Source organism: Python bivittatus, unplaced genomic scaffold (assembly GCF_059951505.1).
Source record: "Python bivittatus isolate LINGU-HERP-01145 unplaced genomic scaffold, Pbiv_v1 ctg000350_np1212, whole genome shotgun sequence".
Classification (NCBI taxonomy): Eukaryota; Metazoa; Chordata; class Lepidosauria; order Squamata; family Pythonidae; genus Python; species Python bivittatus.
The window spans coordinates 32522747-32546080 of NW_028277074.1; the positions used below are offsets into that span (position 1 = coordinate 32522747).

The 23334-nt window shown below is 35.4% G+C and overlaps 1 protein-coding gene across 4 annotated transcripts in view; it reads left to right on the plus strand.

Moving 5' to 3' along the window:
* MAP3K15 (mitogen-activated protein kinase kinase kinase 15) overlaps positions 1 to 23334 on the plus strand; it is a 73759-nt gene that overhangs the window by 6497 nt on the left and 43928 nt on the right. For 2 of the 4 annotated variants that reach the window (XM_088144862.1, XM_088144861.1), the window contains exons 2-7: positions 2823 to 2962; positions 5210 to 5233; positions 13171 to 13248; positions 17430 to 17623; positions 21426 to 21594; positions 22250 to 22356. In XM_088144862.1, the coding sequence (XP_088000988.1) occupies positions 2823 to 2962; positions 5210 to 5233; positions 13171 to 13248; positions 17430 to 17623; positions 21426 to 21594; positions 22250 to 22356 (712 nt within the window). Of the gene's footprint in view, positions 1 to 2822; positions 2963 to 5209; positions 5234 to 13167; positions 13249 to 17429; positions 17624 to 21425; positions 21595 to 22249; positions 22357 to 23334 lie in introns of those variants that run through there. The other 2 variants (XM_088144864.1, XM_088144863.1) reach the window with 2 other exon arrangements.

Sequence of the window (23334 nt, forward strand, 5' to 3'; positions counted from 1 at the left end):
TTAAGGGTGATGCAATTCACCGGAAACAAATTGGTCTGTTATTTTTAGCCAGTAATGAGCGTTCCAGAAAAATTATGATCTAGTGTTTGAGTTTGATTGTAACTCAACACCATAGTGTGTGTGTGTGTGTGTATTACTGTTCCTATTAATTCAGTGTCCTGAAATCTAATCACATACATGATTAAACCACTTTAGATTTGTTTTGTTTAACTGAAATTTATTAATAGATAGTGTGATTGGAAAAAATATAGTTATACAAGTAGTCCTTGTTTAGTGCATTTTGGACCAGCAACTTGGTCATTAAGCAAAGTGGTCACTAGGTGAAAAATCATGTGACCATGACTGTGCTTACGATTTTATATCAGCTCTCCTGTGGTGGAAGGCATGAGCGAGGAGGATCCTGGAATGGAGCTTCAAGGTTACAGGGAGGGGGAGAGAGCATGCATTCCAAGCATCTCCTCAGCCCCCAGCCAGAGCGCATGAAAGTGAAAAGGAGGAGACTGGCCCCTCCCTAAGGGATTCAGGGTTATAGTTGCTGTCATTGGGGGTTAGAGAATCTCTGGCAAGATTCTGTCTAGTAGGTATAAGCTGATAAAGTAACTGAGCTATTCCTAGGCTGTCTCGTTGTGGTTCTTGGGCTGAACATGACATTTCCTTTGCTTTGCAGCATCAGAAGGATGCAACCCTAAATAGCTGGGTGAGCCCAAATGGCAGGGAAGGTTTCTGGAACTCAACTCACAAAGAAGCCGAATAAAAGGGCAAATATTACAGCCCTTTTTCCCTACTCCCTGCCCTTTGGAATGCTCACCCTGGCATTGGGATAATTAGCAAAAAGAGAATTAATACTTGGATTTACATTCATTGGAGAGGAAGGGATTACAAGAGAGTAAGCAGGCAGACAATGGGGAATACACATCAAAAGGAACGTGCTTGCACTGGCTATTTGCCTAGTGCGCTCAGGCTATAAGCTATGAGCTGCTTAGGAGGCAAACAAAAACCTTCAGTGTGAAACTGATTAGGGTCTTGTCAGTTACAGGCAGCTGGAGGGTTCTAATCAACTAATTAAGGTCACAGCTGAGCACTTTTTAGGGAAGGGCTAGACTGTGGAGGAAAACAGCTCAGGAAGAGATAGCTTGTTTAAGGAATCTCTCTGCTCTGCAAGGGATTGAGGAAAAGAAAAAAAAATCCAGGCATAGAAATGTGTACTAACTGTAATGGCAAACACGACTGAGAGAGAGAGGCACTGTGAAGGTCATAAATACAGGCATTGGTCACAAAGTTACTTTTTCATCACTGTTGTAACTGTGAATGGTCACTGTCCAAGGCAGTCACTAAATGAGGACTACCTGCATTGCCACAATAGTGCTTGATTGTGTGTATGTGCGTGTGTCCCTATATATATCTGCAACTCCAGTAATTAGTATTTAAAAATTGTATATTATGTATTCATATTTTCTTATTTGTGTTTTTATTGATTTAAATTTGGTTTTTTTATTTTAATTTGTTTTAAGATTTATTATTAGCTGCCAGGAAAGCAACTGCTGGGTAGAAACTGTTAATAAAAAAATAATCTTTATTCCACAAATTTTCAGGAGACAAAATAAGGGTTACTCAGAGCTATAATGAATTAATAAAAGTAATAGTAAGGCCTTATTTGGGTTAAATCTGCCTCCTGGTGACTTCATGGGGATGCCTGTGTCATTTTCTTAATCATGGTATTTATTTATTTGTTCCAGACTATATTATATAAAAAGGAAGAAACATACACCCACACACAATATATATACATCACCATCAGTAACTGAGGTATACCAAGAACTGCCAACAGCAATCTGCATAGGCACTGTACAGGCTCTATTATGCACCCAGATTCCCAAGCTCAATGGAAAAACCAGGTTTTTAAGGGCTTATGAAAAGCCAGCAGGATTGGGGCTAATCTGATCTCTGGAGTAATGAGATTCCAAAGGATGAGCACCACAACAGAAAAAACTCTCTTCCTGGGCCTCACCAGATGGCATTCCCTAGCAAATGGGACCCAGAGCATGCCTCTCCTGCTGGACCTAACGGGATGGGTAGATGTAACTGGGGACAGGCAGTCCATTGAATAAGGGAGCAAACAATAATATGGCAAATAATACTGCATTGCCTTCTTGATTTTTAAAAATGTCCAGTCAATCCTACAGCATAATGAAGTAATAGAGCATCTAAATTCAGAAGCAGTGGGATGTATCCAGGTTTAGGACTCTTCAACATGTCTCATTTGACGTACTATCTATTAGTCCATGAGCCAGTAGAAAACTAGACCTGCATAAATGTGCTGGCCCCACTGCCAGTCCCTCTTCTATCACAGGGAACCTTATTTATGGTGGCCTCATGGTAGTGTACAGGGCTTATTAAGGAAGGGGATGGTAGATTTCCCTCTGGCCTCCCCAGTATGTCACCAGCTGTGGAAGAACATCCACCAATCATTACTTACCTAGGACTGAGGAGCAGGTAGTTTTGACAAATATTTACATACCAAATTTGTTGAATATTGTTGAACTTCTTTTCTTCTTTTTAATAAAGTTTGATTTTGTTTAGCACTTGCAAGACTGATTTATTTCCAAAGTCTGAAATCTCTAGTCACACCAGTTTATACTACAGGGCCAGGAGTTTGTTACAGAAATGATTTCACGTTTTCATTTTTACCTTTTTATTTGCCAAAAGGGCATACCAACTGTGGGAACAGTTTCTCTCACAAGTTGTTTTAGTCTCAGAACTCAGAACTTTAGAAAGAACATCATGCAATTTTTCCCTAGTTTTATTGAATGTTCTTATTGCAGATGTTGCAGTAGTGGATATGAGTGATTTTTCCAGACAGCCATCCCTCTTCTACCACCTTGGAGTACGTGAAAGCTTTGACATGGCCAATAATGTCATACTGTACCATGACACAGATGCCGATACTGCTCAGTCCCTAAAGGTATGTTTTTATTCTGTAGCTACTTTACGAAGATGAAAAAATATGCTACATCATCAATTTCAATAAATATGTAGATGTGTCTGTGTTTTTAAAAAATATTTAAAATAATATACATGAAAAAAGTATAAGCAAAAGAGAAAGATAAGTATATAATAAGACAAAAGGTAAGGTAAGGTAGTTATCCCTGTTGAACTTTACATTGAACATCCTTGGTTAATTCAGTACAAATCACTAACAGAATTATAAACAGTAAAACAATAGATTAAATCAATACTAAAAATTATAAATACATTATAATTATAAATTATAAATCAAGTTTATTTTATATGGAAAAAAACCCAAATGTGGCCAAAACTTTATATAACATTATAATGTAAGGATGATTAGAATTAAATTATATATCAGATTTACTTTTTGTATAGGAAGTTATTCTTTACATCAAAGGATACTTCCACAATTTAATTAGCCATTCACCCAAAGAAGGAATCAAGAATCTCTTCCAATAAAAAACATATAAAACCCTTGCATTCGTTAATGCAAATTACAGTGAATTTTGGGGGAATATATGGTTCGGTGAAATTTAACAGGAATATTTCAGGTTGAAAGATAATTACAACCCTCAAAATCTGTTCCATTCCACTATGTCATTTTTCAGGGTTTTGGGACTTTACAATATTACCACCATATATGAAAAAAGGATCCAACCTTTTGATTACATTTCCAGCATTTTTTTTAGAGAAAGAATTATTCATTTAGGGTGTATTGATAAGCTATTTACAAGCTATATCTAAGATCAACTACTTTATATATTGCAGAAGGCAGTTACAGATTCAAAAAGAAGGTAAAAAATTGTATGTTCTCCCCATGGCATGCAAATAGTAGCTTCAACGCTTCTTTTCATAAAAGCATATAGAAAAAAATGGAGCAGCAATTTGCATGTACATGGAACTGGTGTTGTGGTGTCTTCAGCTTTACTATAGGTAGTCCTCACTTAACAATCACAGTAGGGAGTGGCAACTCCATTGCTAAGTGGCACAGTCATTAAGTGCAACATCACATGACCACACCGACTTACAATGTCAGTTCCGTCAGTTCCAGCTGTGGTCGTTAAGCGAATCACTGCAGGTCATTAAGTGTGACATGTGACCATGACTTGTGACTTCCTGCCAGCTTCCCTATTGACTTTGCTTGTGGGAAGCTGGCTGTGAAGGTGGCAAATGGTGTTCACGTGACTGCAGGATGCTGCGACTGTCGTAAATGCGAGCCAGTTGCCAAGCGCTTGAATCACGATCACGTGACTGTGGGGATGCTGCAACAGCTATAAGTTAGCGCCATCGCAACTGCGATTGGTCACTGAATGAGTGGTTGGTAAATGAGGACAATCTATATTGCAAATTGCTGAGGAACAAGGTTAGGACTGAAAGACCAAGGAAAAGGGAAGGGATGCTTGAATCTAAGTTATAAGTAAGTACAGTGCCTTTGCTTCTGGAGATTGTAATGGCTGCCTATAGTTCTTCTGTGGTCAGCCAGCAGGCTTCTTGCCTGTCTGATTATTTAGCCCAGAGTCATTGAGAGTCGGGTGGCAATCACGTTTAATACACACACACGGACATGCATACACATACACAATGGTAAAATGTGTTTTTCTTTTACTTTTTTTACTTTAATGGTTTTTACTTTAATGGTTTTTAATATGTCTAACATGTAAGTATTTTTCTTTTGTATGTGCTACCTTGTGAGTTTTAACCAATTTTTACTTTAAAAATAACATACAGTTATGAGTGAAAACTTTCCAAATTAGATGAAAAGATACAAGAGATGAAAGATAACTATGATTTATATGTCATCATCAGATTAGCAAAACAAAAAACAAAACCCTGATAATGCTAACTTCTGGGGTTTTTTTTCAAATTCCCATTTCTGAGTTAACTGTATTCGTCCATTAAGTATGTCTGCGTTCAGCTGGAATCCTAGAACTGAAGTGCAGTTTGATTTTTATAAGTGGATGGTGCATGTAGCAAAAGATTATTAACTTAATTACTAATTTAAAAATTAAACTTCATCTGCAATAGGCAAAACGAATGCTGAGTTCTTAACCACATTTAAAAGCAAGCAGTACTTTGATCAAATAGTAAAATTCACATATTTAAAGCATATCAATCTTCAAACCAGAAGCATCAAGGAATGTTTTTTAATGGCAATATGTATTATACTTACATAAGTTTGCATATTACCTTTCTTTTTCAGGACATGGTATCTCAGAAAAACACAGTAAGTATACAAGATCCTATGTTTTAAAACATAAGTTTGGAATACTACAGAATTGTTAATTTGAGAGAACTCTGAGCATGGGAACTGTAAATTCAAATACATGCTGAAGAATGCATGCTGTTCTGCACCAGGTTTGTCTATCCTGCTGTTTTTAATAAATTAAAAGTATATAGGAAACTAGCCTTATTTAATTGACATAACGTCAAGCAGGGGGCTTGGATGAGATGGCTTACAATTTTTTTCTGAATCTGCTGTGATTCTACTAAAATCAAATGTCCTGGGGTTTAGTGACTAACAATGAGTGAGTAGCAACGAGCAATTAGTGAGTAGCAACTAAGAAAATTTATAGAATAATATAACTGAACTGTTTTTATTTTTTTATAAATTATTTTTATTCATTTTAGCAAGTTTCCAATGCTTGACTCAGTTGTACACAGGATTTTTTTTAAAAAAAAAATAAGTATCTGTACTTTTCTTTCAAGGCAAACTTGCATTTTACAATTCTTCTTTTAATCTAAAAGGAAACTGAGAACTAAAGGTCCCCAAACTGGATTTCATAAAATTAATTGAACAATTGCTATATGCTGCATAGAACTCTAGAAAAAATGTAGAGTAATATTCATCACAGCTTCCTTTTTAAGACTGAAAAAAGAAGAAATGTTTCAAGAAGATGAATATGCTTCAAAGAGTACCGGCATGTCACGCAAATTTTAAAAACCTAGATCATGAGTTAGTAGGATTAGTTGCCAGAAAATTTAAAGATTTAGTTTTGTGTATAGCTGGTGATTGTATAAGATCAGTAATTGAAAACAAATCATGTAAGATAAGTAAAAATATACAGTCTGCACATCCAAATGTTTTGAAGCTGATGTCTTTCATACCTTGACTAAGCAAATACAGTCTGGATAACAACTTTGCTCACTTTGTCAGCAAGAACGCACCAAGCTGCAAATAACTTGTCAGGTCTGTTTTGCAGTAGCACTAATTTAATTTTAGTCAATTCATTTTTGCCATATTTACTAGGGATTTTATGTATACATACACACACTTTTACACACACATAATTACAAGGCAATTGGAGAACTTAAGTGTATAACTTCTGGGCTAAAGGTGAAGTTTGATGTCGGGATTAAACCAACATATCAGAGGCTTCTGAGATCACTTTGAATCTTCATTTCTGCATTATATGGACACCAAGACTTATTAGCTCAGTGATAGAGTCTGTTTTGTATGCTGAAGATTCCCAATTGGTAACTCCATCTAAAAGGATCAGTAGAAAGATCTCTGCAACAACTTTGCTACCTCTGCATAAAGTATATTATTTTCTTTATGTCTGTGGTAACACATTTATACAGATTTAAAGCATTGTTTGGGAGGTTTATAGCTATGGAAGTTATATAACAGAATCTCAGGAGACTTCCGTGGCAAGTTAGACACCCTGAAGGAGTGGGGACAATGTGGCAGCTGAAATCGGCAACCGAAGGACAGATCCTGGCTGCCAAAATCTCTCCAGAGAAAGGAGAGATCATGGGATTGTCCGCATGAGTTCCGGACAGCTGCTATTCACAAGTAAACCACAAGAACCAAGGTTTCTGCGGTCGCCTGATGAATGGAGCAGCTGGGAGTTGGAATTCCATCTATGCTTACATCCATAATGTAGCCTGTAAGGACAGAAAGCTCAACCGAGCCTCATTTTTTAACCACCTTTGGAATTACTGCTTTACTCTTTTTTTATATTAAGAATCCTCAGAATGGCAAGTTTAATGGCATTCACTGGGTAAGTTTCCGTCAATCCTTAATAAAAGAAATTTCAAGTGTGACTTTAAGGACTTAGCTATCTTTTGGAATAAATGGCAAAAGGGTGATTAGAGTGTTGTTGTTTTTTAAAGTTATAAGTGGATTAAGGGTCTAGATGGACTTGAAATTTTAAAATTAATTGAATGAATCCTTCCCAAGGGAAAATGGCTCGTGTTTTGAATTACGAAAAAAAAAAACCCAACATGATAAGATGGGACTTTCAAAGTTGGACACTAGAGGAAGCTAAAAGGAAGTAAGATTATACTTAAAGGAGAAGTACATCTATTTGACTTGCAAACCCAGAATGGAGCAAAATACTTTAACATGGAATGTACTGAAGGCTGTATGTAAACAGTGGACTCAGAAGTTAATTTTAAGAATGTCTGCCATCATAGATAAACTCTCTGTGAATGATATTATGGAAGAGGAACAAGTTGTACCAGGTAAGATTGAAATAGATCTGAAGGTAGATTTAAATATGACAGGCTACAGGAATGATCTGGAAAAAGATGAAATACTGGATATGCAAATGAAACTGGCCAATGTTTTAATAATTAAAAGGGACATACAACCAACCAACCAGGAGAGTGACTTGGATAATTCATCTATATTGGATTTACAAAGAAGGGACAAAGAAAAAAAGAAAAGAAATCAAGCTCCAGGACTTCATTTGAAGGGATTAAAGATCAAAATTGTGAAAAGTAAAGGAATATAAAGTTGGTTTATTTGATCAAGGTTAAAATAGATGTTATTTCTGGTAACCCTTAACAGACTTTTGTTGACCAGGACTGAATGATGAGATTTTAAGGATTTGTTTGACCAGGACTGAATGATGAGATTTTAAGGATTTGTCTATAGATAAGAGATGTGATATGGGATGAAGAGATTGTTTGCTGTATTTTAAGAGAAACTGATAAGGTGTTAAAATTGTTTATACTTGCTGAGACGAAGGGGGAAGTTACTTCTTTTTATTTCTTTTTTCTTTATTTTCTTTTTTTTGTTATATTCTTATTTTTTAATTTAATTTCTGTTTTCTTTTTTCTTTTCTGCACTTTTTCTTTTTTTCTATTCCTTTTTTGTAGTTTTTAAAATCTGTATAACTGTAATACTCAATAAAATTATTTGGAGGAAAAAAAGGAAATTATATAACAGAATCTCAGGGCACAACTAGATTAATGATTTTTTTCTCCGGTATTATGATTGCTTAGTTATGTTGTAATATGGGAATTCTGCTCATTAGAAATTTGGGGGAAATGCATCTGTACGCACATTTCTTCCTGTGTTCAAATCCCACTTTTTATTCCAGTGAAACGATTGAGGCTGGCAGTAATGAACAATTGCTGGGGCCCATGGCTGAGTAGAGCACCCATTGACAAATTTTGGAGATTTGTGGGCCTGCTCCTTTTGTTTGTGGCTGATGCCTGTTTCCCTGTCCTCTTCAAACAAATAAGCAGTAAAAGGAGCAAGGAGAAAGAGCAGTAATTTTGGTACCCCTGTCCTCAGTATGGAAGGAAACTAGAGGATAAAGAAAATAAATGTCCAGCACCGATACATGCATTCATTCATTCATTCAGCATATTTCTAGGGCTGCCTGACTGAGCATCTTACAAATTAAAAATATCACAATATCAAAAAAGAATGATAGTCATTCAAAGGGAATAATAAAATCTCCTGTCTCATTCAATGCCCAGCCTAAAAAAGCCTGACAGCCATCCTACCCTAAGGCCCCAGGTTTTCAAAGCTAATTTAAGGGCAGAGGGGTAGTAGTGAAGAAGACTCTCTTACCCAAGTACCCAAATCTAAAATAGCAATCCTAGATTCTGTACTTTGCCCCTATACTAGTGCCAGATGCCACTATAAAAGCATTTTCTGCTTCTCTTTGGTGCCTCTATGCTAGATATAAATTTATGGTCTCTGTTGATGTGATGAGGATTGTATTTGTGAATACGAATGTATTTTTCTAGTTAGAAAAGTCCCTAACTTAATATTTAACGCACTTGGTAGATTTTCTCCAGCAGATTATAGATCAGCTAGTAAAATAAATAAATAATACATCTCATTTCTATTGCTGTAATGTCCAAGTAGGAAGTATAGAGTAAAAGAGGAAGATAAGGTTAGAGTAAATTATGTAGATGTGGTCCACAAAAATGTGGATTGATACAGGGCTCAATCTAATTCTCAGCATGGCAGTTTCACAAACTCAGAAATTTTACACTTTTCTAGATGCCTTTTTTCATCTAGTTGGTTATTCTAGACTTAAATAATTTGTAGGATTGGATACTGGGAAACAGGAAATGATCAGTGGCTTGATAAATGTAAATAAACACATATAAATCTTCTAGTACATTGTAATATACTGATGGAGTCAGCACTGCTCTTACATTACAGTAAGTAGTATTGCTCTTACATTACATTACTGGGAAGAGAGCGGAAGAGAAGAGAACTCAAATAATTTCCTTTTCCAGGGAAATAATGCTCAGCGGTTTTTCCTAAGGATTCCCCGTAAAGCAACTTTTATTAGTAACTGGCATGTCCTGTGTCAAACACTATTTGCTGAGATAATGCACTCTTACTTATGTATGCAGAATTTCATGTTAGCTTTATGTATACAATAATGACAATTGAAATTTTTGATTGGAGGGCGGAGCTGGCATCGCGGCGATCCGGCGGGCGATCCTGGGCTCCCAGGATCGCAGTCGATATCTCCCCCCCTGGACGGTCCCAATGGACCTAAGCCGTCCCGTAGAGATGGCGATCGCAAAGGGCGCGTCCCGCGGATCTCAGGGACACCGCAAGTCCCAGATTGATCCCAGGAGAAGCTCTTGAAGCCGGCGGAGGAGAGGCAGCCATTTAATGGCTGCGAAAGCCGGGACAGCTCCAAAGGAAGAAGAAAGAGAGGGGTGTCAACCGGGTGAGATGGACCTTTACTATTCAACTATTCTTAGAGAACACCTTAAGTAACTTAAAGAGATTTTTAAAAGTGAAGAAAAGTGGATCAAGCGGCGAGATTGAGCCTTATAAAAAAAAAAAGGGGGGGGAAATCTTTTCTTTTTAATTTTCCCTTTTTAGTGGAATTGGCAAGATGTTTTTCTTTTAAAAAAATATATTCTTAACTGGACTGGCTTTTTCTTTTCAATACTCAATAATTCTTTATCTTAAGCTTCTTTTTCGACTAAGATTTCTCTATTGTTATAAGAAATTTATATTTTTTGATTTCGAAATGGGGAAAGTGGAGTTAAGAGAAAGTAAATGAAAGAAAGTTGCACTGCCATCTAGAGGCTCGACATAGTGCCTTTTTTTTCCATTGTGACGTATGCTCAAGGACCCTGGGCTTTCTAAAAAGATAGTGGGATGTGCATGTTTATACAGGTGCCATCCGAATAACTATAAACAAGAAAGTGGAGTTGAAAGCGACTTTGAAAATAATTCAAGATGGAAAGTTTGAGTTAGTCACAAGAGCCTTGATTAGTGGCAGTAGCTCTTCTTTCTGCTAGAAGCTCTGCTTTGCTCTCTATTCCCCCCCCCAGTTGGATTTTTAAAGAGACCTAGCCTTTCCCCTCCTCTTCTTTTTTTTTCTTTTGCTTTTTTTTTTCTTTCTCTTGGCAAGAACAAAGATAAAGAATCCTTTGACTTAATGAAGGTTTATACAAGATAATAGACTATATGAGAAACACAATGCAGAAAAAGATTTTTAAACTATCGAGGATGACTATAAAAAACTGGAAGAAGAGCTGCAGAAATTCCCGCAAAAAAAAGAAGAAAAAGATATTAAAGCTAAAATGGACTTAATTAAACATAAAACCGGATCAATGGAAAAGGAAGAAATAGCACAAGAAATCAGAAACATTAAACAGAATTATTTTGAGGCTTATAAACTGAGAATTAAAAGGGTTAATCAACTGATAAATGAAGAGGGACAGACTTGTTCTTGATACTGAGGGTGAGAAAAAGATTATACAAGATTATAATGGAAAATCTTACTAAGAGAATGCATAAAAAGAAGTAAAACAATATTGAAAGAAACTACTCCAGATGCCTAAAGAAAAAACGAGGGGAATACAACAATGATGGAACTGACAGAAGCTTCAAAAAGCAGAATGTTTGAAAGGACATTTATTATTGCTTTCTCTTATCCAATAATATAGAAAAAGGAATAAACAGCTAGATGTTTTGGGATATTGAATGAAAAGGGTGAACTTAAAACTATGCAAGCGTTGGAATAAAGTATAAAACTGAGATATATAGTTAAAAATTGTATTTGATTGTAAATGTTTTAAGAGATTAGACTAAAATTTATACATGGTTGGATATAGTAACATATACAGTAGATTTTAAACTAGAGACATTTTTGTTGAAACATGTAGTGAAGAATTAAGTATGTTTTGATAGTAGTTAGAACTGTAACTTTTAAGAATTGGAAGAATGAAAAAGTACCTATGCAGGAGGAAGTTATTGAAAATTATGGAATGTGCAGAGATGAGTTAAATTGAGATTTGAAATTAGAGTAAGAAGATAAATAATTTTATATGACACGGGATTTGTTTTATTAATGATTGGATGAGAAAATATAGTAATGTAATGGATTAGGAAATTTTATAATAGAAATTTGATATTAATTATTATATATATACACATATAATCGATGGATAAAAATGTACTACTAATCCTATTGAAAGTTAAAATTTCTTGTAATAAATGATTCTATAGACTAGCTATGAATGATTAATAATTGTTAATTGATAAGTACACAAGTATATTTTGAATAGATGATATGAGAATTTAAGATTATGAAAGGGGCACCAACGAGTTGGTAACTGGTTGACACACGGTATAAAATGGAAGATGTTTTTTTTATGCTTTTGTATGTTTTTGTTTGTTTATGTATGTTTTGTGTTTGTTGTAAAGAATAAAAAATCTTATTATAAAAAATAAAAAATAAAAAAAAAGAAATTTTTGATTCAGCTATTTGCAGGACAGCATCTGGCTGTGTGTTAAATTGGCAGATCTGTGAAATTGCCATGTGGTAAATATGATTGATGTAATTCAGTAGTGAATCAAAGGAAGAATGGACAATTGGACCTTCAGTTAAAGGAAAGTGCTGAAACTTCCACAATGTGATGCTAGCTTTGGAGCAAGTTAGATATAACACTGATTTGCAAAATCTAATTAGGGATGATTTTTCGTTATGTGGTAGTCTTCTAGGGTGAGTGCACATGCTTGCTCTTGGTTTTTTGTATATTTTTAAGTTTAAAATACAAAAAGATTTATGGGCTATAGGAAATAATTTTTCCTTATCTGTTTATTATTTGTTTTAGATAATCATTTGACATCCCCTCCCCTTTAAAAAATGCTTAAATTAGAAGATTAATTTTGTTAGGAACTGAACTGAGAACAGAAATTATGTAAGCTGTTGAATTGTTAACCTGTCTGTTGGGATATGGCCTTTGAGCTTTAGTTAAACTAAATTGGAAGTGCCTGTAGTTTCACAGATGTTTTGAGTGAGCACACTACCGTGAAATTAAGCTTCATCTTATTTAAGATAAACATCCAAGATTCATTACTTCGGTTTTTTTTAAAAAAATAATTTAATGTTGAAGTGAGATGTTATCCTCCTTTATTTCCATAAAATAAATAATTATAATGAAAGCTGACTAATTTACAGCCCTAAAGAGGATTTGACTTCTCAGCTCCTTATATCTTGGAATTTATTTTCCCAAACCAGAATTGGCCTTGCACATGATGAAGGGCTGCGATATTCTGTGCCCATTTCTGAAGCTCAAAGAGCCTTGGAGAGTTGAAGTCTGACTGCCAATTTCTGTCAGAGATGGTGCATGCCCAGTTGCAAAAGACTTCCTATAAAATAACTAAAATCCTCAGCCTTGTGGATTTTTAAGAATTATCCCAGCATGGAAAACTAAACATAATTGTTAACCATTTATATTCTGGCTTTCTAAGGAATGTTTGTAGTTTAGTTATAGATTCCATTAACCTTTGTATTGTACATGCACATACAGCCATGCCCACACAAATACATGAACACTTCCCTGTTTTCCTTTTTTTTCTTAATAATTCTTTTCTTTTCCATGTGTCTTCTTTTTAAAATATGAATCCTTCTCTTCTTCCATTACAATCTGGAGTAGGTTGTGGTTGCCAACCATAAAGCTTTTCTTCAAGTACAGCTACCTCCAGAATACCATAGTGGTGGTATGATGGGCAAAGTATGTATCATTCTTTTACTCTGCTTTACATTTTATAAATGTTGCTATATGCTTGCTTTTCTGTCCTGGTTTTGAAGTAATTACTTCTTGAACATTTTAAAAATAGTTCTTCTCAGTTAGTTTGTGATCTTGAAGTAGCCAGCATTCTTGACCGGAGTCTCTGCCGCTAATTCTTTTAGGCTAGCAGCCTTGGGAACCAGTAGCCTGCTTCCTTAATCCCAGGTGCTGTGAGACACAGAAAGGATCCCTGGCGCTAGCATTCCCAAATTAGTATGATCCCAGGGACATAACTGAGATGAAGAAGAACCCATTTTAACTATGCATCACACTGTCTTCCAAGACTCTTAGTGTAATGACAATATGTTCCAACTTCTAAAATTAAACGTTAAACTTCTTAATGCAACCATATTGCAGTTATTTCGATGACCACATAATGAAGTTTATAAGATTAAACCAAAATATTTTTATTTAGTATTGAAATATTTTATCTCGGTCCTTAATGCTGCCAGTATATTGAAGAATTGAACATGATCCCACAGGCAATATATCTGATAAGCGGTGCAAGTAATTTTACCGAATGATGTGTATTCATTCTTTGAAGATAATGTCTGCCTTGTCTGGTGTGTGGAATACAGTTGTTTTCTGCTTGCAGTACAGACGTTCCCCGTGCACATACTGCAGTGGAAAAAGATGTGATATTTCCATAGAATCCCTTTTACTTGGGGCAAGGATTTTTAAGCTTGTTTCAATCTGCCCATTTATAGTCACAGCAGCCTTTTACCCTAAATGGGCATCCGCTGAAATAAGAAATGCAAAATCAAAGATAGGACATTTTCATGTGTAGCACATATTTATGAAAGTTTGTTTCTAATAAGCCTTCTGTGACACCTTCTTCTTCCTTTCTATTTTCCTTCTCAGCACCTGTCCTTTTAACACTTCTTAAATTCTTTCTTACAGTATAGTACAGCATTTTACTATACTTAACAATATTTTTGTGGGCTTAATAGTTAAGCACAAAACTCCCATTGTTTTATTGATTAGGGTTGTATTGTAAGCTGTCAGCTGATAAGTAGAGAGAAAACTTATTTATATATGTTAAACAGAATATAGTGACAGGTATTAGCTCATACTTCCCCAACATGGCCTCCAATAAATTGGATTATATTATATATTATATTATATTATATTATATTATATTATATTATATTATATTATATTATATTATATTATATATTATATATTATATATTATATTCCAAACTATCTGGAAATATGTTTTGGCTGCAGCTCCCATAGCAGGAGACATCAATGTTGGGAAAGGCAGAAGGAGTTGGTGTTGTTTCTCTTATAATCACATAATGATTAAAATGTCTGAGGAGAGACACTGTCTCCAATTTAACATTCTGTGGCCTGTCCAATGAACATCCAAAGCTCTTGAACCAGTCAGTTTTCATGTCTCTGCTGATCTCTCAGTGGGGGAATAGCTGTAAATGAAGCTGCAGCTGAAGCCAGCTGAAAGGAAGCCCTTGTGAGGGAGTTCTAGTTCTAATGTCATGGCAATGGGATCCTTCCTTTCCTGGCAGAAAGCCTATAGTGGCTTGTAGCCAGCTGTTCACAAATCAGTTTAGCCCAGTTTAGCCCAGATTCAGGATCAGACCCAGAATCCTGGGGTAGTATAGTAATAGAGGGGAAGGCAGGAGGGTAGAAAAGGGCCTATTTAGTGTGTTTTGGTCTTACCATCTCTGAAGCTATGGCAGTTGTTACATAGGATGGCACCTCCCTTTCCCTGGAGTCCCTGAGATGTACTTCTCTGGAACAATTCAGACATTTCACACCTGAAATCAACAAAAAAGTAATTAGAATGAGTAGAGGGCTATAGTATATCTGCCCTATGAGGAAAAATAAGGCATATGGAGTTTTTTAGCTTAGAGGCCTTAAAGGACACAATATATTTACATATGATGTGGGAAATATGAATGGAGGGTTGTTTTTCCTGGTCTCAACATTTTTGAAAACAGATAAGAAATAATTGATAAACTGTGTAATTCACTGCCATCAGAACTGTGTAATTCACTCCCATCAGATGACTGAAGTCCCCAATTCAGAGGGAGTTGAAAAGGAGACAGAAACATTAATGGAGAATTAGGCAATCAATGGATGATTGATGGCTGATGACTAACTCTAGAATCACAGGCAGGCATGATGAAAATGCATTGATTGCAAAGCATGTGGACAAGTTCAATCACAATTTCAACTGGAAAGCTGTACTCAAGTTAATGCAAGATCTTGGGTCTGTAACCTTGGCACTGTGACACATTAGTAATCAGTAGAAATAAACCCCATTTAAGAACCATTCAAAAGGAACATCCAAAGTCAAAGAAAGGGACAAACAGTCCAGACCACATTCTCCCTTATCAAATACCTATTAATCAATTTCATATAAGCAGAAACCAACACCTTATTAATACACTAATACACTACCAGATAACAGCATGCCAATGAAAGAAGAAATAGGATCACCATCCTGCCCAAACTCATACAAGGACAAGCTGCTAAATATAAATAGCCAACAAAACTCATTCCCCCATGTCAGAGCACCGATGATGTTATCTAGTCTGGTAATGAAACATCTGCATAAAAAAAATCAAGGTCAGAGAACAGCAAGAATCCAATAATTCAACCATGTGCTAAATATATTCTCTACTATTAGAGCTAAAAATACAGTACAGTGCAGAAGTAGTGGAAAAAAACTAGGAATTGTTTAGAAATGGTAAGATTTTATGCTTCTTTGAAAATGGGATCTTGTTTACGGGGTTGTATAATGTGGCTTGTACACATTGAGGAAAAAGCATGTGGCTTTTTCAACTGCTGATTGGGGATTTAACATTTAAAAGCACTTTTATAGGACATGTGCATGCCTAGAACATAAAGCTACTACAACCTGGGCAAGTCTAGTTTTCTTTTGAACAAATGCAGAAAAATTGAGGAAGCTATGTTTAAAGTGTCTTAATCAGAATTTTAATTTAATTGGCTTGACATGTTTCAGACATACTCACACTTCCAAACATGGCAACTAGCATATCCTCTGCTTCCTGACTAAACAAATATCACTTATGTAATACAGGTAGTCCCCAGGTTAAGAACACCTGGATTATAGACAACCCATAGTTAAGAATGGAGCCTATTATAGCAAAATTTGAGTTAAATATAGAATGATTCGAGTTAAATACACAATGGTTTGAGTTTGTCACACAATACTATTTATACAGTATTATACAATAATACTGTTCTGGCTTACGTACAAATTCAACTTAAGGACAGACCTTGGGAATGGAACTCGTTCTCAAACTGGGGACTATCTTTTCTCTACTACAAAAAGGCATGGGATTTTGGATAATGTAGGTTAAACCTCAGTGTAACAAACTTGCTTTCTCTCTGAGCTGCCTATGTTATTTTAAATGCCCTTCCTCTCTGGCAGGAAGAACTTCAAAATGAAGGCTGAAACAGGAGTTTAGCATTTACACCATTACATATTTAATTGTTTGTAGTGCTGCATTTTGGAAACCTTCTCAATTTATTGAATAGGGTTCTGCATTTTTTCATGGTTTTTGATACAGCTCTATATGAGAAGGATCATCTGTATATTAGCTTCAGTAGATTTAGAAGTGGGAAGAACTCCATTTTAAGCCTATATGGATTCCTATAAAATTATAATAGATTTTCTCTTTCCTTGCAGGTACTACAGAGGAAGTACTTAACTTTGTAGATTAAATTAAGACCTTATTTCCAAGGATATGTTTCCATTAATTGCAGTCTTCATGGAAAGAAGTGCTTAGCATTCTAAAGGGAGTCCCTAAGCCTCACTTACTTAGTGATATTCAATGTGTTATTTAATGCAGGCTTGCAAAACTGCATTTGAAATTGTGGAACTTCCTTGCATAGGCGTTTATGTCCTGTTATATGGTCTTATATGATGACTGGTTGAAAGCTGAGTGTATTGTGCATAAACTTCAGAGGAGCTTTGTAAATTGGCAAGACTGCGTGCATTTCTGTATCAGTTATTGCCACCTTGTATTTGTTTTTTGTTCCCTAAGTGATTCAAATTGAAATTATTAATTACATGAATTATCTTTGTTTTACTTTCTTTTAATATTTAATATTTTAATGCGTTGTCTTCTTCAGGCTTCAAGTGGCAACTATCACTTCATTCCATACACTGTATCATCATGCGATGATTATTTTTGTTGTGAAAGTGATGCACAGCGGAGAGCATCTGAGTACATCCAACCTAATTGGGACACCATCCTGGGACCACTTTGTGTTCCACTAATGGACAAATTTATCAGCCTCCTCAAGGACATCCATATCACATCATGGTAATTTTACCACTCTTCAGTGTTTTTATTTATCATTTCTTTTTCTATTTTTTTCTTTTAAAAACAAAGTCCCAGGATGTTCTGCAATCACAATATTTCTCTGCTTAATGCATTGGTGTGGTTGTAATTTGATCCAAGTCGTATTTCTCTTATGTAGCTGTTCTGATAAACTAATCCTAGTAACGTAGAACTATTTCTAAAGATATTTAATAAGATCAGAACTGGCGATCCATCCCTCGGGAGGAGAAGGGTGTATAAATCAATCTTCAAATTCTGCATTGAAATAAGACACTTTGAAAGTAGCATCTGAAGAGGGTGAACCTGACATATTATAGTTGTTTACTGTTTCTGCTTCTAATTCTGGCTCCAGTTCCAAGGCTGCTAAAGGCTCAGATTGGTTGGCTACAGTAAATGAAACTTCTGTACTTACTGGCATAGAATCAAGGTAGAGACTAATACGTTAATCCTTAATTGTTTTAGTGTTTTCTTGGGACTTGCAGACCCAGAGTTTGTTCGAGTCCTTTTCTTCTTCTTCCTCATTGGAAGGAATGCATAAAAGCAATTCAAAAAGACTTTAAAAATAAGAAACCTTACTAAAACAAACCAAGAAATACGCTAAAAAATTGAAAACAAAGGAGAAGAGACAAAATATTGATTAAACAGCAAAGGAAAATGGAGATATGAAAGTCTTGCTGCATTGCCCTGCCATCATGGGCCAAAAAAAAATAAAAATTGCATCATTCCAAGTGACGTATGTATCCAGTCATAGTTAGTGCTAACTAATTTCTCATAGTCATCACTGAAATACTTTGTGCTTCTTTCTTTTTATTATTATTTATTAAATCTCTTTTTCCAGTACTTTTCACCAGTGGGAAATGCAGGCTGGCCAAGTAGAGACTCTCAGGAAATAAATTTCTAAATGTGAGAAAGGAAATTACAAATTATACCTTATCTAAAGAGTTGTATCCAAGGAGATTGTAACTCAGTACCTTTTAATAAAAATAGAGGTACTCATTGCTATTGGAGTACATTTTTTTTCATATGGAAGTAAAATATTTTGTTAATTGTACATTCCTTACATTGTAAAAATGTGGCAGAAATTCCTTTTGATCTTACCACTCTTTCGGTTCATATTATATTGTTCATATACTATGCTGATGAAATTTAGACTATTTTTTGTATACATAATGTATGTATGATAATTTCACTGCTTTTCTGTACAGTTTTCTTGAACTTTTCATCAGTAACCTGTTTTCTTAAGAAGCTAACATTTTTCTTTCTCTCACTGACTCATACACACACACACTCCCAACATACAGCATTGTTTTGTATCCTTTACATTTCTCCGTGTGTCTGCCAGAGAATGACAAAAGTGCATCTCACCATCTGGATATAATCCTCAACTCTCTCATATTGACATCATGACCTCACACTCACATACAGAAGGGGTGGAGCAACAGGACAGTCCTGTTTTCATCATTTTGACAAAAACAGCTAGATCCTGGAAGCACAGGAAGTGTGGAAGTAGGGGAAAAGAGACCGGAACCTTACACACACACACACTCTTCTCTATTTACAGTGATATTTAACATATACAGTGGCTTTAGCGTAACAAGCTATTCATGCACAGTTCTATGCAGATGATTGAAAAGAGAGCTTTTTACAGTTTCTTCTCTGTTTCACCTCCTCCTTCACACAGCTTGTTTATGTACTTTCAGTTCTAGGCTTGCTTCTGTCCTAGGGAGGAGAAATGACTCTTTTTGGGGCTTCTTGGATTCCAACGCCTTTGCCAAACTGTCCTTGCTCATATCTGGTCTTTTCTCTGAAAACAGCAGTCTTTCCCACTTAGCAGATTGCTTTCTTAGGTCCTGGTTGCTCCTGCTGGGTTCCTTCTGCAGATTCCTTCTCCTTGACACACATAGTATCACCAGTCCACAGAAACAATTCATGAATGTCCACCTACCACCTTCTCCATTACTTAATGCTTGTTCCCTTTTATGTGTTTATACTTAGAACGCAGGTGCTTTAATTAGGCATGAAGCTTCTTGGTATCCATATGACATTGAGCCTGATTTTGGCCCACAGAAAAAAACCTTTAACCTTAAAGCCATGGCATCATCTCAAGTCCATCGGGCCAACTTACCCTGCCATAATGCACACACTGCCTTATTAATATTTATAGCCCAACTTTAGAGCTTCATTTCCTACCCTCCCATGATCTAGGTGGCCCCAACTGTGCCTGCCTTCCAGTCTTTTGCTGATTGCTGTTTGTAATTGTATATGTTCTCCTGAGTTGCACATTGAGTGGCCAAATTGAATTAATTAATAAATAAAACTTTTAATGGATCTACTTACATTCATACTAGCTTAGCTTCTATACCACTTAGTCACAACTAAGTCCCATTAAAACCAATGCAAGAAGTGAATCACTGGTCTGAGCACACATACTTAAGCTATAATAAAAATTAAATTCACTGAATTCATTGGCATTATTCCCACTTAAGTGCAAATGGTGTTGTAATCCCTATAGCATTACTTTCAGTGAAGGTAATCTTAGTTTGACTGAAAATATTGATTCTTTCTATTTCTGAAACTAGTAAAAAGTATTCCCATTAAATTTAAATAGATGTGGGCAATTTGCAGTTCAGCTGTTTTTGAACTACCAGTCCCATCATCCAGTCTCATCATCCCTACTATTTTGGACTATTTAGGTGTTGAAGTCTTTATGACATTAGTAAGGCACAAGTTCCTGATCCCAGTTTTATAAGAAATGAAATACCTTATAAGAATATTTACAGACCACAAATAATATTTCAGTGAGTAAAAAAAAAAATTGAGTGAATCATAAGCTAATATATTAACTAGTTGTTTGCATGATGCAGCTTTCAGAAGAAAATGTAATATATCAGGACTACACAGATTGCCAGCTGCTTACTGGGCATACCTTAAGAAGTTGGTGTAAACCTTTAATGTAATGTAATCATGTAAGGGACCACTTATCCTATTATGGACCTGACTGATTGTCAAAATCAGTAGGATCTTTTGAAGAGACACCCCCTCCACTTTTCCAGTTAGATGCTTGTAGTTTGGCATATAAGAGATGGTCTTTTTCTATGTTTCTGCTGTGTTATGGAATACATTCCCTCAAGTATTGCATATGTCCCAGTCTCTCATTGTTTAGTAAATCCATAAAGACCAGGCCTTTTCACCATAATTACATGATTTTAGTATTTATTTTATTGCTAATTTTAATCTTTATTTTAACTTGTTATGCTCTGTTCTGCTTTGTTTTTGTTAGTTGCATTGACTAGTCACCGTAGCAAGAAGGTAGGGTCATCATCATCATCTAATTGGAATATTGTAACAATAACAGAAATATTGTAACTGTACCGTTACAGTTTAGAAACTGTGACATTAAATTTTGTTAACATGTCATAGTCTATGGTCACCTCATTTGTGGGGTAAGCAGTTTCTATTCATATCAGGTTCAAGTATGATTAGCTTTGAATGAATGTACAGCAAACCATATAGAAATGTAGATTTCCATACTCAAAGTTTGAATTTTGCACAGGGATTTTATTATAACTAGATGGAAACATAGAATCTCTCCATAACATTTCTTAATTCTTTTCAGAAGATAACTCACCAACAACGTGCTGAGATGGGCGGCTATACAAATTGAATTCATTAATTAATAACCATCCTGCAGGGAAGCTAAAGCCAAAGTTTCAATGTTTTGTATTTTAATATGCCTAGGCATCTGTTTAAATAACTTGTGTTCCTATTGTGCTTAATTCCTTAGTACATATTATAAGGAAAGTCTGTTAAATGACATCAGAAAAGCTAGAGAGAAATATCAAGGAGAAGAACTTGCAAAAGAGCTGGCTAGGATTAAACTTCGTATGGATAATACTGAAGTCCTGACTTCTGACATTATAATCAATTTACTCCTATCCTATAGAGATATCCAGGTATGTCACTTTTACTTGAAAATGCAGAAATCACCCATTTATGGTTTTGATGGTTCTGAACTTGAATTGTCATCTTTTAAGACATCTGTTTTAAAAGGTGAGAATTTAAGTTCAGAACTACTTTTCCTAACTGGCTGTACATTTTTGTGTCTTTCTTTATGATATTCATCAGTCTTAAATTGAAGTTGAGGAAATGAATCACATAAACAGTTGTTATGCAATCTGAGTACTATCCAACTCTGTGACCTTCAGCATATATACTACGTATCTGCTGTCCCTGCAAAGAGATTACTTATAAGGCTACTTTTTACATTTCACTTTGACTTTCTCACAGTTAGAAATAGATTAATACTTCAAGAGAGAGGTCATCCATCTAGAAGAGTAACACTAGTGACTTGTCAACAAAAGCAGGGACAAATTCTGTTCAAGATTGCATAAATTCCTAAATCCTGGCCACTTCAGAGTTATATAGTTCCCTGTAACTAAAGAGCATCTTGCTGGCAGATTTTGTTGTGATGAATCAATTACTAGGGACAAAAACTATACATTTTTTAGGAATTGTTGGTCATGGCCACATTTGCAAAGTAGGAAAAGAAGAAATGTTTGATGTATGAGTTTTGTTTATAAATATTTTATTACCCTTTTGTACTGCTAGGATTATGATGCTATGGTGAAACTGGTGGAGACACTGGAAATGCTCCCAACTTGTGATCTGGCTGATCAGCACAATATCAAATTTCACTATGCCTTTGCACTGAATCGGTAAGCTTAAATTTTATGTGTGCTTTTATTATTATTTATTTTGATAAATAAATATTTTACGCAATCAGCAAGCCACCATGTATAGCTTAAAAATATGTTTACAGTTAAAGTTTTATGGAGTAAAACTTCAAATTTATTGGACTTCAGTACAGTGGACTTGCATGTAATGGACCAAATTCTGCTGCCATTATATAATTATGCCATTATGCAAATGATGGAACTGTATTTTGTGTAAACTGATATCATTCGCAGAAAGATGTCATATTAGATTCACTAGATTTTTGTTAATAACAGGCATCATCCCCCCAATTAGCCAATTTTTAATTTACATACCATATTTTAGGAAAAGAACAAAATCATTTTCAGACCCCACTTCGTTTCAGTTAAACTGGCATTTCTGTTATATTTCTGGCCATCTCTCATATACTTTCACTAATCCTACTTTGAAAACAGTCCTTGGACACTATCAGACTGGGTTCTGCTTAGTAGACTGATGAATTTCATCTGTATGGCATAGTTTACTGTAGTGAACAAATTGCTTAGTACAAATAGTAAAACAGATTTGAATATATTGTACCATTGAACACATTTTGCAGCAGGTGATGCTGATTTCTGTTTATCTTTTAATAATAACAATTACTAGTGCCAAGGATACTGTTGCAGTCATTTCCCACAAGTTTCTTGAAAGTTACGGTGAAATGTCCTACTACTTCAAATAATTGATTAATGAATCAATGTCCTATCATATTTTTGTTTTATTTACATATTTGATTTATATCCCACCTTTATATTGTATAACATGAGGTGGCATGCATAATGCTCCCTTCTCCTACTTTCCCCACAACAACCTGGTGACGTGAGGAGGGCTGAGGGAGTGAGCAACTGGCTCAAACTTACCCAGCTGGCTTCCGTGCCTAAAGGAGGACCAGAATTCATGGTCTTCTGGTTTCTAGTCCATCACCTTAGCCACTACACCAA